This window comes from Macaca thibetana, chromosome 13 (assembly GCF_024542745.1).
Source record: "Macaca thibetana thibetana isolate TM-01 chromosome 13, ASM2454274v1, whole genome shotgun sequence".
In the NCBI taxonomy this organism is placed as follows: Eukaryota; Metazoa; Chordata; class Mammalia; order Primates; family Cercopithecidae; genus Macaca; species Macaca thibetana.
The window spans coordinates 91,976,733-91,991,569 of NC_065590.1; the positions used below are offsets into that span (position 1 = coordinate 91,976,733).

General features: G+C 37.2%; 1 protein-coding gene across 3 annotated transcripts in view; it reads left to right on the forward strand.

Moving 5' to 3' along the window:
• NBAS (NBAS subunit of NRZ tethering complex) overlaps positions 1–14,837 on the forward strand; it is a 394,766-nt gene that overhangs the window by 321,898 nt on the left and 58,031 nt on the right. For all 3 annotated transcript variants that reach the window (XM_050754036.1, XM_050754037.1, XM_050754038.1), the window contains 3 exons: positions 3,778–3,996; positions 7,777–7,979; positions 10,007–10,096. In XM_050754036.1, the coding sequence (XP_050609993.1) occupies positions 3,778–3,996; positions 7,777–7,979; positions 10,007–10,096 (512 nt within the window). The remainder of the gene's footprint in view (positions 1–3,777; positions 3,997–7,776; positions 7,980–10,006; positions 10,097–14,837) is intronic.

The window sequence follows — 14,837 nt, forward strand, 5'->3', positions numbered from 1 at the left end:
TTGGTTGGATATTATAGTAATGATATACATGAATGACATGTTAATGCTGTGGGCTTGAGAAAAGAGTGTTAAGAATAATGGTACCGTGGGGCCACTAGATACAATAAAGAAATTGCCATTTTTTTACTCTGGTACATTTTTTTCCAATCATTTCTTTCTTTTACTTCTGTTCCTTCCATTATAGAACAGTTTAAAGAAAATAAATCTACTAGATGTAAATTCAGTGTTAAACATATATTTTTTAATCATACCCTGGAGTCTTTCAGCAATGAACCTGTTTTTACAAAGTATAGTAATAAAAAGCTTGAATTAAGTAAAACGCCTAGTCAAATAAAACACCTTACATATTTTTAATCATAATATCATTCTGCTTCTTAGAGGTTCTAGCTAGCTCAGGAAAATTAACTTAGGATTGCATTTATTTGCACTCTGCCTTGCTCAGTGTCAGGTTATATAGTTATTTTGAAATGTTTAGTTCTCTTGAAGGATTATTTTAAATAGAAAAAGAAAATTTTCTAATGACACTGTAGTGATGAAGTCAAACAATTTAAACTCTTGAAAAAGTTGCACCTGTCTCTCATAACCTACGACAAGTTTTCTGAAAGCATAGACTTCCGTGTGAGGGCTAGACTCAGTAATGCTGAGGAGACAGTTGATACATACAAAGTAGGTGGGTTATACACTTGGATGTTGGAGCAGAGGACTTGCCAGTGGAATGCTTGTAGAGGCTAGGTTGACCCTGGATGTCTCGGTAATGAAACATAACTAGAAATTTGCCTTGTGGAAAAGAGAGAAAGGAACATTTTATTGAGACAAGACGGCAAGTAAGAGCACCAGGTAATGACAAAGAGTCAGTGTGGCTGTAGCTTTGGGTTCGGGTTACAATTATACCATGAAGCCAGAGGCTTAGCTAGGGACCAGTTTGTGAAAGTTCTTGAATTCCGTGCTAAGAAATTTGGGGAACTTATTTAAAAAAAGGTTTTTCTAAAAGGGAATTATATGACAGATTTATTAGGAAGATGACAAACTAACAGTGGGGAGGATGGCGTATGTATTTTATCCATTGGTCAAATTAAATGTCAGCATCTGTTTACTGAGTACTTACTATGGGCAAGGCACTGTGCTGACTGTTTTATAAATTGTCTTAAGTTCTTAAAATTGTGCAGCAGGGGTCTTTTTTTTCATTTTGTAGATAAGGAAACTAAGGCTTCAAGCACTTTGTCAAGTTTCCTAAAGTCATACCAGTAGTAAATACTAAACACACGTTTTCTGAATGTATTGTTCTTCCTGCTTACCATATGTTCATTCCAGGGTTGGTTGACAAAGGCTAGTCAAGACTTGGACAACAGTGATCTCATCTGGACCTCTTTAAGGGGATAGGGACCCATCGTTTCATCCAGGACCCTACTTCCTACACGTGTGAATTAGCTGCCTGTCCCTATTCTATAGCCAGTCTGTTTCTGAAACTCTTCCATATCACACAGTAGGCTAGGAAGAGTGTATACATTTGGCTATAGCCAAAGTAATTTCTGAAATGTAGATTTCTTGGAGAAACAAATATGAATATAAAAAAAGATTTGCTCTACTATAAATTTTAACTCTTATTCGGCCTTGATTTTGTCATTCAGCATTCAACCAGCATATGCACTCTCTAATAAACTCAGTGAGGAGTTTGTGAGGATGCAGAAATCATTGAGTGGACGCTGTGTGATGCAAGGTGACAGGGAGCACCAACTTGGTACAAGTGATCTGGATTCTAGTTTTTACTCTTCTCATTCACACAATGACCCCTAACATACCACTGAGCCTCCTGGAGCTCAGTCTCTTGGTCTACATGTATGAAGGGAGGGGTGTTTTGTTGAACAAAACACAGATCTAGTATTTTGTATTTCTAAATCACAGGGAGGAGTTCACAGTTTATTTGTGGGATAACACATTAACATAATTAATACTTGTCAGTCAATGGTGGGCTCTGATTTTTTTAATGGCTTAGAACCAGAAATTTGGTAAGAAGTAGGGACTACGGAACTTGTTTGAAAGCTGCATTTGCAATGCATTTCCAATTTCATTGGAAATAGTACTTTCCTAAAGATCCCTTTTATCAATATTTGCATAGGATTAGGAAAATGTCCCCTGTCAGCATTTTAAAGTCATAACTCTGTTGAGTAACTTGGAGTAACTTGGAGGGAGCTAGTAGGAAAGGAAGGGTCTGGGGGCAGCTTACCTCCTGTTGTGGTCACTGATGCCATGTATTTCAGCCTAGTCCTACTCTTTAGAATGACCAGACATTTACAATGACTGCTTTTAGGAAATAGAAAAAAAAAAAAGAGAGAGATTCTGTCATAGGAGTCTTTATCTCTTTTATTAAAACAAAAAAAATCAACACATCCTTTTGAGGATATAGTAAAAATGTACTTGAGTAGCTGACAGAAGACTACAGTCCAGGATCCAAAGCAGCACAAATCAGTGAGGCCTGAGGAGGCGCCAGGATATCTCAGAGGCGTCTGCTTCTTCCATCAACAAAGCACAAAGTTTAGACTTAGTTTTGTATTTTTGAGGGTCAGAGCTTAATATTTTAATATTAGAAAAATATAACTCCTGCACATTCTTGAGGATAAATGAGCTTAGTATTTTATTAATTAGAAACATATAACTCTCATATATCTAACACAGTATACAGGAGTCTGATGCATGTCACTGAATAAATGGGTGAAAACAATGGTATAGAAACTTTGGAAAGAAGGAAAGAAAAAAAAATAGCTCATAATCCTAACACCTTAATAATATATATATGCATATGTCTGAATACATATTTAATATATTTTTATACATACATATACTTTATATGCATGTACACATTGAATTTCCTGAATCTAGGAATCTGAAATGCTCCAATATCTGAAACTTTTTGAGTGCCAACATGCTGCTCAAAGGAAATGCTCATTGGAGCATTTTGGATTTCAGCCTTTTGAATTGGGGATGCTACATTAGCAAGTATTCCAAAATCAAAAAAAAAAAAATCTGAAATCTGAAATATTTCTGGTTCCAAACATTTCAGATAAGGAGTACTCAACCTGTATGTATATGTGTGTGTGTGTGTGTGTGTGTGTGTGTGTGTGTGTATGTAAAATAGAAAATATATAAAATACATATATATTGTATATGCAGATATAGTTTGAAGTTTAATGTAAACATAGTCTAGAAAGTTTTATATTCTGATTTCTAAGATTTAACGTTCTATGACAAACATATTCCAAAATGTTTGGATAATGTTTTTATAATTCTAATTTTAATGACTACGTAACTTTCCAGCTCGTTATTTATTATAAGCTAGTTATCATTTCTTCTATCAATTAGATTACTTTTGAGGTTATGTTAATAGTCTTATTCCAGTTAAAATCTTTATGCCTGTATTTATTTTCTTCTTTTGAATTTTTTTCTTTTAATAAGTGATCAGAACTGGGAATGTGGTTGTAGAAATGGCTCCTCATTTTTGCACTGTAACCAGCAGTCAGTGTGAATACTAGTTTCATCACTTTACCTGCTTTGGATATTAACATTTTTAAAAATCTTAATTACTAGTTTGATAATGCAAATGGCACCTCACTTTTTGTTTTCTTCACAGAAGAAAAACTAGTATAACAAGTGCTATTTATTGGTTAAAATCATATATACAAAAATTTCAGTATTGTTTTAACTCATTAACATTTGTTGAATATGCAAGATGTAATAATGCAGGGTTCTTTTGTCTCACAATTATTTAATTCTTTTTTTAAGCTGTCTGTGGAAGCCCGTAAAGAGATGACTAGAAAGGCTATTAAGACAGTCAAACATTTTATTGAGAAGCCAAGGAAAAGAAACTCAGAAGATGAAACTCAAGAAGCTAAGGATTCTAAAGTTACCTATGCAGATGCTTTGAATCATCTGGAGAAATCACTTGCCCACCTGGAAACCCTGAGCCACAGCTTCATCCTTTCTCTGAAGAATAGTGAGCAGGTAAAGAAATGGGAACTTCTATATGCTTACTCTCTATCAGTATATTATTTCTTTTTTCCTTTAAAGTTACATTAGTTGTTTTGACAGGGTTTTCAGACTTGCAGATATCCTTGAAAATAGTCCTCAAGCCTTTATTGGTTAATCTCTTCATTACCACTTGATTGACAATTCAGTTTCCACTTCTTTCAAAACGATATTGAGCCACTTGGCACAGCTGATATGGGGCAATAGAGGAAGTGGGTGAGAAGGGTGGAAGTGGAGACAGCAGCAGGAGTTGAACACTGGATAGCGGCCTGGGGTCGGGGGAGTGGTCTCTAAAATTAAGAAATGAGAAGACAATGGTGCTCAGACTTTACTTCTATCTGGTAGAATTTTAAAATAAAAATAAAAATAGGCTGGGCTCAGTGGCTCATGCCTGTAATCCCAGCACTTTGGGAGGCCAAGGCAGGCGGATCACAAGGTCCAGGAGTTTGAGACCAGCCTGACCAACATGGTGAAACCCCGTCTCTACTAAAAATACAAACATTAGCCGGGAGTCGTGGCACGCGCCTGTAATCCCAGCTACTCAGGAGGCTGAGGCAGGAGAATCGTTTGAACCTGGGAGGCGGAGGTTGTGGTGAGCTGAGATTACACCGCTGCACTCCACCCTGGGCGACAGAGTGAGACTCTGTCTCAGATAAATAAATAAACACATAAATACATAAAAATTTTGATTTTGTTTTCCCTTCTAATTTTCAGAAAAAAATCAGAAATAGCCTCTTATGTCTACCCTGTTTTTTTTGTTGTTAAATGTATACCCTTAACCTGTTTTTATGTTGCATGTTTCCAACGTAAAATAGAATTTCATTATTGAGAGGAATTTTTTGACTACTAAAATTGTTTCTAGTTGGCTTCTAGTTTCTTGGTGTCTCAAAAACAGCATCATGAAGTTTGAGGTCCCCTATCTGTGATGAGGTTTGAAGACCCAGGTGTTAGGACTATATAATGAAACCCGAAGCTCTCTGAAGCCCTTAGAGATTTTGTTCTATATTTTAACAATTGTGGGAGTTGAGATAATTTTTTCTATAACTGGAAAGTTGATAAATCAATAAATAAATGGTTTCCATATAAGTGAAAACAGTGCTTATATATATGAATAATATTCCATTTGCCCTTTAATACTATGGTAAATGAACCTTATAAGTGGCCATTAACCTCCTCTTTTATTTTTCTTAAACCTTACACATTTATTGAATTGTATTCTTGCCTTGTAGAATGACTAGAAAGATCAGTCAGTGGAGAGTTCAGATAATGAGCAAATGGGAGACTTCAAAATTTGTACAAGATATAAATGCAAAGCCCTCATTGAAAAGATAATGGGAAGAACTTAAAAGTTTGAAAGAAATTTTATTCCATTTTGTGTTTTGGAGTGCCTATTTTTCTGTCTGGTGAATAATGTTAAATAATGGTATGAACAATATAGAAGCCTTTGCAGGGAACAAATTGGCTTTACCAATCTTGGTTTTATCCTACTGACATTTACAGCACTATAGTTCATAATTATGAGAACTAGAGTAAAATTATAATCTTCAGGGAAAAGTGGTTTATACTTACTATAAATTTTTAAAGTACTCATTTTTAAATAAACACATTTAAAATTATTTTTAAATTTATATTATTTTTTAATATACTATATTAAAACCCAGAGAATTGGCATTACTCTCTTTGGAACAAGTATTGTCTTTTTTTTTTTTTTTTTTTTTTTTTTTGAGACGGAGTCTCGCTGTGTCTCCCAGGCTGGAGTGCAGTGGCGTGATCTCGGCTCACTGCAAGCTCCGCCTCCCGGGTTCACGCCATTCTCCCGCCTCAGCCTCCCAAGTAGCTGAGACTACAGGCGCCCGCCACCACGCCCGGCTAGTTTTTTTTGTATTTTTTTTTTTAGTAGAGACGGGGTTTCACCATGTTAGCCAGGATAGTCTCGATCTCCTGACCTCGTGATCCACCCGCCTCGGCCTCCCAAAGTGCTGGGATTACAGGCTTGAGCCACCGCGCCCAGCCTTTTTTTTTTTTTTTTGGACAAGGTCTCACTCTGTTCCTCAGGCTCACTCACTGCAGCCTCTACCTCCTGGGCTCAAGGAATCCTCCCACCTCAGCCTCCTGAGTAGCTGGGACTACAGGTGTGTGCTACCACACCCACCTAATTTTTTGTATTTTTTTAGGGACAGAGTTTCGCCATGTTGCCCAAGCTGGTCTCAAAGTCCTGGGCTCAAGCTGTTTGCCCACCTTGGCCTTCCAGGTCTGAGCCACTTCACCCAGCCACAAGTATTGTCCTCCAATACCTAGAATAATTTATTGGGGGATTTAAGGGGATTATTGATAAAAAAACATGTTTGTTTCATCTAAGATGTGATGTAAACATACCATATAGCTACTTGTGAGTGCCATTCAGTCAGACTCTGGATGGTCCATAATACGAAACTCTTGAGGTTCCTAAATTAGACATTAGTTAATTTTATTAAGGCACCATGTATAGCAAAAACGGGAAATAACCTTCAACCCCATGCATTTATCCCTTTTATAGTTCAGACCTTCATTTTAACATCCTTAATTATATACCCAGTACAAATAAATCTTATATCCTCACGAAGGTTAATTTAACCAAAGTTAAAGGCTTCCGTCCTACAGAGCCTCAGTTCCCTCTCCTCTTAGGTGAGGTTACTAGGAATTGCCCTGCTTAACTCATAGGGATTTTTCTGAAATAGAGAATTTCACAGCGGGCAGAACAGTAAAATGAAACTTCATGTGCCCAACTCCCAGCTTCAACAATTATCAAAACATGCCCCATCTTAATGCATACTGCTGCCTTCCCTTCCCTTGCTCTTGTGGATTGTGAAGCAAATCTCAGTCATCTTTTCATCTTATTCATAAATACCTCCCTATCTATCTCTAAAAGATACTTTAAAATAACCACTATAACATGATCACTAGCAAAGAAATTAATAGACATTCTTTAATATCATCAAATATTCAGTTAATATTCAGATTTTTCTCATGGTTGGTTTCAAAGACTAAACAGTATATTCAGGATTACAAGGGAAACGATAAAGAATCTGGAAACAGTTATCATCGTTAAGTGACTGTATTTGGTATGCCAAAAAACAATAGCTTGCCTCTTATTTCTTAAATTATTTGTTACAACATTGGAGAGGCAGGCAGTGTGGCCTAGGGCAGGGGAGTAGACTTGGGATCTAATCTTAGCTCTGCTAATACTCAATCTCCTTGGTCTTTAGTTTCCTTTTTTATAACATGGAGCTAATTTAAAAATACTTGCAGGGTTTTTACAAGTATTAATTTAGATACCATATGTATAATACCTGGGATTACATAGTTGTAGTTCAATAGATTATTATGTGGTTGTAGCGCATTAGTGATAATAATAATAGAAAAGCTCATACTTACTGAGCATTACTTTATTTCCGAAGTGCTAAAGAACTGATTTTTATATTATCTCAGTTAATGTTAACAACACCCTCTATTCACATGACCCTATTTTCCTCATCCTCATTTTACAGATGTTGAAATTTGAGATCACAAAGGCCCACTAACTAATAAATGGTAAAGCCAGAATTTGCACTCAAGTGTGGGTGATGCTTGAGCCTAAGCTCTTAATAACTAATACATGCGCTTTGGTATGGTGTTGCTGCTTGTCATGTATTTGGTTCCAGGATCTAAATATGTTTCACTTTGTGCATGTAGATACATTTAATTTCTGTTTAAGTGTTGATTACCATGTCTTTACAGGAAACACTGCAAAAATACAGTCGCCTCTATGATCTGTCCCGATCAGAAAAAGAGAAACTTCATGATGAAGCCGTGGCTATTTGTTTAGATGGTCAGCCTCTAGCAATGATTCAGCAGCTGCTAGAGGTGGCAGTTGGCCCTCTTGACATCTCACCCAAGGATATAGTGCAGAGTGCAATCATGAAAATAATTTCTGCATTGAGGTAAGCTACAAAGTGATCATTGTGGAAAAACTAGGGTGACACTTTGTCAGTGATGGTGCTAAGCTATCATCCTGTATGTAAAAGCATTTTATAAGTTTTGAAGGACTTTACAAAAGTGAGAGATTATTTTTAGAGTTCTCATAGTCTTATGTCTTCAGAATGGAGACCATGAAAATGTTTCATTGTTGGTACTGTGTATAACATCTTAAGCTATGTAATTTCTGGTTGGACCCCATTTTACAAAGTTTTCTTGAAATAAGGGAAAGGCCAAAATGGCATTTGACACAGGTAAGTAAGTTTCAGACTGTCCTGTGACTTCAATATGGTTTTTCAGATCTTACCATTTCTAATTCCCATTCTTTGTAGTAGTAGGAATATGGTTCCCAGAAGGTTCTTTTGAAAAACACAAGACAAGGTTAATCATACACTGATGAAGTTAGACATCTGTAAAGTGTCTTTAGACATTATTTACCTGCAATTAATGGCACAAAACCGACAATTGAGAAATTCTTGCTTTGTGTCGACATGCGGGTGCCTTTGTAGGAATGCATCCAAGAGGATTAGAAAAGAGGCAAAAGTGAAGCTAAGAAAATAATGAGGCATCAAGTACTTTCTGTGAATAATGCAATTAGGCTAAAAGATTTAGTTATGTTTAATTTATTCTCCTTTTAAGCATTCTTTTTAATTCTGTATTGCTCTTGAGGAACTTTTTGATTAAATGCATGTCAGTTTTCTGCAGCTGAACTGAAATCAAATGAGCCTTTATCAGTTTAATTACCCCAGCCTCATACAGTTTTTACCTTAATGCTCTGAGGTATCCATTAATTTTATATATAGGGAGATATATAGAATTTCATAACTTTTTTTTAGAAGAACAAATTTCAAATTAATAAAGCTTAGTTTTATTGTTTGCTTATTAGGATTTTTTGATATTGGTTGTATGAACCAGTGTCCTCTTTCAAATGATGACAGATATTTGTTGGCCACATTTTGTACCTTTTGGTTTATGGTTATCGTTTTATTATTTCTTAAACCAAGTTTTAGATGAAGCTCACAAAAATACGCATTTTGAAAAATTAGTGTTTTGATGAATTTAGTTTATTTCTTAAAATTGCCCATTTTCATGAATAATTAAAATATGATAGAATAGTTTTATGTTTATAAATTTTTGACATAAATTATACTTCTCTTTTTCTGCATCCAATTCTACCACTACAGATTTGGTTCTGATCCAATAAATGGTATACTTGGCACACAGAAGACATTCAATAAATGTTAATTAAATCTTGCAGCAATAGAAGGAAAAGAGAACTTAAGGAATTCAACTACTTCTGTTTCTAAGGAAAATAAATTTTTATTGACAATGTTCATAACATTTACCTTTTAGGAAGTTAATAAAATGTAGTAGGCACGAAATAACAAAGACATGAAAGGAACCGAATCTAACAGTTGATTTATATCATTAAATTATTAGAAAAACTCATTGAAAATATATTTTTCCTCTGTTGCATTTTGAGGATTCACTAGAGTTCTACACATAACATCTGTAAAATGGGCATAATAATAGTACTTGTCTCATAGGATGTTGCGTTTAATAGTGGCAGAATATATGTGAACTGTTTAGCGTTGCCTGGTACTTATTAGTAGCAAGTAAATATTAGTGCTTTCTTTTAAAAAAAAACTTCAACTGGAGGATGTAAATCATTATTACATTTAATGCTGAAAGTAGCTCATACAGTTGATGTTCAATGAATGTTTTTCGAGTGACACAGTGCAAGTAGATTGTGTTATTCTCTTGATAGGAAAACATGCATGTATTAGACTGAGCCCCTTAAGGGCAGAAAATGTTTCATTAGCACCTAGTGTAGGGCTTGGTACATTTGTAGATATTACATAGCACAAATGACTATGGGCAGGTAGTATACCATGCCAAAATTCAACCAGGTTCATTTAAGCGTGTGAATACCAAGTTTATTTCTGAGACTGGAGTGATCCTTTTCTGAATCAGTTTCTCTCTCTTTTCACAGTGGTGGCAGTGCTGACCTTGGTGGGCCAAGGGACCCACTGAAGGTCCTGGAAGGTGTTGTTGCAGCCGTCCACGCCAGTGTGGACAAAGGGTAAGACTAGAACAGTATGTGCATCTTCATTAACTGGCTTTCCTCAGAGTATTAGAATTGCTGTTAGTATCCATGTGTATGAGGCTTCCTAGACTAAGCCACATTTTTAGGTGTTTTCTGAAAGAAGAACCGAGGACCTGCGGCTCAGTTCTTCATCAGAAGAACTGGGAAAGGAGCGGCTCTGCACCTGGAGACGTGGTGTTCTTAGCTCTGTGCTGACCCCACCAGCTCCAGGTCCTGCTTGCCATGGAGAGCATTGTTTTCTTTTGCCTCCTTCACAGCCATTAGAGATAATAATCATCATAATCATTCTATCAGGGCAGAAACTGCTCTGAGCTTCCTACAAGATAAGGGATTCTCATCTCCAACACGTTAACTGTATTGATTAAGTATGGAAATTCCTAGGGTGAGTATATATGTTCTTTAAAAAAAAAAAAAAAAAAAAACTTTGCATAAATTAAAGTCTGCCTTGTTTTAGGACTCAAAGTATACAGGCTTTGTAAGCCTAGAAAGATGTATAGATCTCTGATGCTATTTTTAGAAAGAATTTTTCATTCAGATACAATGATATTGGTAAGAAAAAGAGCAGACACAAATGAACGGTTATGCATGTCCTTGAAATTCACAAAGGTCTTTACAATGCCTAATATCCATGTCAGCTGTATAAGACCTCTCCCCAATTTCTTTCTTTAATTGAAAACGTGATCGAATATAATGAAGACGGGTTTCAGAAAACTCCCCACAGTTCCATTTGGTAAAATTTTTATTTGCATGTTACCTACCAGTTATTGTTCAGGTACAGATATCTTTCTATATAGTTTCAATTTAAATGTATAAGCTTTTGTATTCTCTTATTTGCTATTGTAAGACTTTCCATTGATCTTTGTAGATTTAATGATTATTGTGATTATTATTTCTAATGGCTGGATATGTTGTTGCCATTTTCAGAGGAGGGCCTAAAAGAAAAGCTCAGAGAGAGGAGTTGACTTGCCCAGAGTTATAGAGCTGGGAAATAGAACCCGAATTCCACCCTGGCTCTAAATGATAATGAAGTACTCAGATGCCGATGCTTTCATAGTCTATTTCCCTGCATTGCTTTGTGCACAAGGTTTGAGTGACAGAATATAGAATGAGCTATGTAGGTGAAGATGGAAAAACATTGCAAGCAGAGGCTTCTACTTCCTGTGCTTTTTACCTTGCACAGTGTTTCTGAACCCCTTTGCTTACAGTTCTTCAGATAGGAAAGTCGCTGTAGCAGTGGCTAATTTAGGCCCCCCATTTTAAAAAGAAATTAATGATTCATGGGGTGTACTGTGTACCGTGCTTTGTGTGAAGTCACAAAGGGGTCATGTGGATAAGAAATAACCTCTAACCCCAGGGAGCTCACAGTCCTGCGGGGGAGATGATCTGGCCTGTAGCCATAGTCACTGTGCTATAGAATGGGAAGCGCTGTACGGAAGGCAGAGTGGAGGGAGTAGTTAGGGCAGGATACACAAAGGGTGACACAGAGCTGGTCAGTGAAAGAAGAGTCTGTTTGGAGGAGATAGATGATGGTATTCCAGGCTGAGGAAGCTGCCTGAGCAACTGCACATGCAGCAGGGAGCAGAGCAGGCAGAGACGCTACATGAGAATCACTTACCCTCCTTCCAGGGCCCATCTCACTGCTGCTGTCTCATTCCCAGCTTGTCAGTGAGTTCTCAGCCATCAGCTCCCAGGGAGCTGCTGTCAGCAGGGCAGTTTCTCTCAGGCTAGGCTGACTCTGGATCCTGGCCTCCCAAGATGAAAGGGTCTCAACAGGTACTGTTTTAGGCCCCTTTCAATGGGGCTTCTTAGTCTTGTCCCGCTGGGGACATCTCAAGAATATTAAAAGGCAGTGTTCCTTCTTAGTGAATTTCTAGCCATGTATACAGAAGAATCCAATTTGAGACTCACTCTAATACAGACTATTTTTTAAGGTTTGAAAAAGACATTAGGGAGTGGAGGAACAGAAAAAGATCTTACTTTTTATTCTAGGGACACAGAATAACAAAGCCTTCTTAACAAAAAAAAATTCAGGGAATTTTTTTTTTTTTTTTTTTTTTTTTTTTTTTGCCTAAAAAATAAAAAGAAGAAAGACAAAGCCATAACTTTTATTTTGGCAAGTATTTTTTGAATCTGCACAGTTAAACCTGACACCCTTTGTTTGGGTTTCCCTTCCCAATAATGTGCCTGGCAGAGTCACGGAAGGGAGGCGGTTTATGTTTTCCAGGTAGCTCCAAGGAGGGTCTTTGCAGTGATATGGTTATTCTGGTTTTTGAAAGTAATGCTCTCAAGTTATTCATTCCTTGACCTGACATGACAGCCTAACCTCCAGGAGCCCGTGCCAGGCCTTATGTGCCCCTCACCCTTTCTCTTATTGACATACCACACCTCCCTCGGTCCCAAACTCATAACCTGGACATCCACTACCCTCCATAGTGTCTGTTTTGACAGTAGCCTCACTCATACACATCTTCAGATGTCACACACACAGGCGCATTACATACTCTTGGGTTAGCTATACACTATCCCACAATATCCTTGGCAGGGAGACTGCGTAAAAAAGTAAGAATTTGAGGATGTGTGTTGACGGCCACCACCAAATATTTGGTTTTGTGGTTAATTTTTAAGCAATTTATGCCATTATTCACATGTCCTCTTTTTTTTTTTTTACATGGAGTTTTGCTCTTGTTGTCCAGGCTGGAGTGCAGTGGCGCAATCTCGGCTCACTGCAACCTCCACCTCCCTGGTTCAAACAATTCTCCTGCCTCAGCCTCCTGAGTAGCTGGAATTACAGGTGCCTGCCACCATGTCCAGCTAATTTTTGTATTCTTAGTAGAGACGGGGTTTTGCCATGTTGGGAAGGCTGGTCTCAAACTCCTGACCTCAGGTTATCCACCCGCCTCGGCCTCCCAAAGTGTTGGGATTACAGGAGTGAGCCACCACGCCCGGCCCACATGTCCTCTTTTTCTTTTTATGTTGGCGCAAATATTATTTGCTTCTTTTAAATTTAAATTTTTATATTGTATAATTGACACGTAATAATTGTACACGTTTATGTGGTACAATGTAATGTTCCTTTTTTTTTTTTTTTTTTTTTTTTTTGAGACAGAGTCTTGCAGTATTGCCCAGGCTGGAATGCAGTGGTGGTATCTCAGCTCACTGCAACCTCTGCCCCCCGGGTTCAAGTGATTCTCCTGCCTCAGCCTCCCGAGTAGCTGGGATTACAAGTGCCCACCACCATGCCCGGATAATTTTTGTATTTTTAGTAGAGACGGGGGGTGTTTCACCAGGTTGGCCAGGCTGATCTTGAACTCCTGACTTCAGGTGATCTGCCCGCCTTGGCCTCACAAAGTGCTGGGATTATAGGCGTGAGCCACCACACCCGACTTGTAATGTTTCAATGAATGTATACATAGCATAATGATAAAATTGGTATAATTACCATATCCATCACTTTAACCATTTATCATTTCTTTGTGGTGACAATATTCAAATTCTTCTAGCAATCTTGAAATATTTAATACATTGGTATTTGCTCTGATTCATCCTACTATATAAATAAGACACCAAAACTTATTCTTCCTGCCCAACTATAAGTTTGTGCCTATTGACTATCCTCTAGTACCCCACACTCTGCTCCCCGGAAACCACCAATCTACTCTCACTTCCATGAAATCAACGTTTTTAGGTTCCACATATGAGTGAGTTTAGATTCCACATATGAGTGAGATCATGTGGTATTTGTCTCTGTGCCTGACTCATCTCACTTAACATAATGTCCTCCAGGTTCATCCATGTTACTGCAGATGACAGGATTTCACTGTTTTGTGGCTGAATGGTATTTATATATACCACATTTTCTTCATCCGTTAATCTTTAGATGGGCATTTAGGTTGATTTCATATCTTGGTGATTATGAATAGCACTGCAATAAACATGGGTGTGCAGAAGTTTCTTCAACATACTGATGTCATCCCTTTGGATATATACCCAGTAATGGGATTGCTGCATCAAATGGTAGTCCTATTTTCAATTTTTAGGGGAACCTCCATTCTGTTTTCCCTGTGTCAAACCCATAGCTAACATCATACTTAATGAGAAAAAATTGAAAGTTTTTCCTCCAAGGTTTGGAACAAGACAGGGATGCCCATTTTCACCACTTTATTCAACACATCACACTAGAAGTTCTATTCAGAGCAATAAGACAAGAGAAAGAAGTAAAAGGCATCCAAATGGGAAAGGAGGAAGTCAGATTGTCCCTGTTTGCACACAGCATGATCATCTATGTAGAAAATCCTGAAGATTCCACAAAAAAGTGTTAGAATCATTTGCTCTTTCACTGCAGCTCCTACCTCACCCAGAAAGCTCTCTTTTCCTCTTCTTTTATCTGTGCTAATTTTAAGTAACTTAAAATTATAACACCTAGACAGGCCACCTGTACAGATGGCTTTCTTTTCAGTTTAACCACGTTCTTGCCTCTAGATATGAGAGTTGAGTGTCTTAAGGATTTTAAATCATGCCAAAGACCTTTCATAGCATCTACAATTAAAGATAGGACAAAGGAATTAATTATTTGTGCATATGAAATTTCTTTCATAAAAGAAATTCATAAATGTGTATGCTGTCTCTTATTATTTGTGTGTATTTGTAACATCACATTTCAGGAATAAAATATCAATTTCTAGTTTGTGTTAAGAATTTGTTTGCTTAAGAAAAGTAA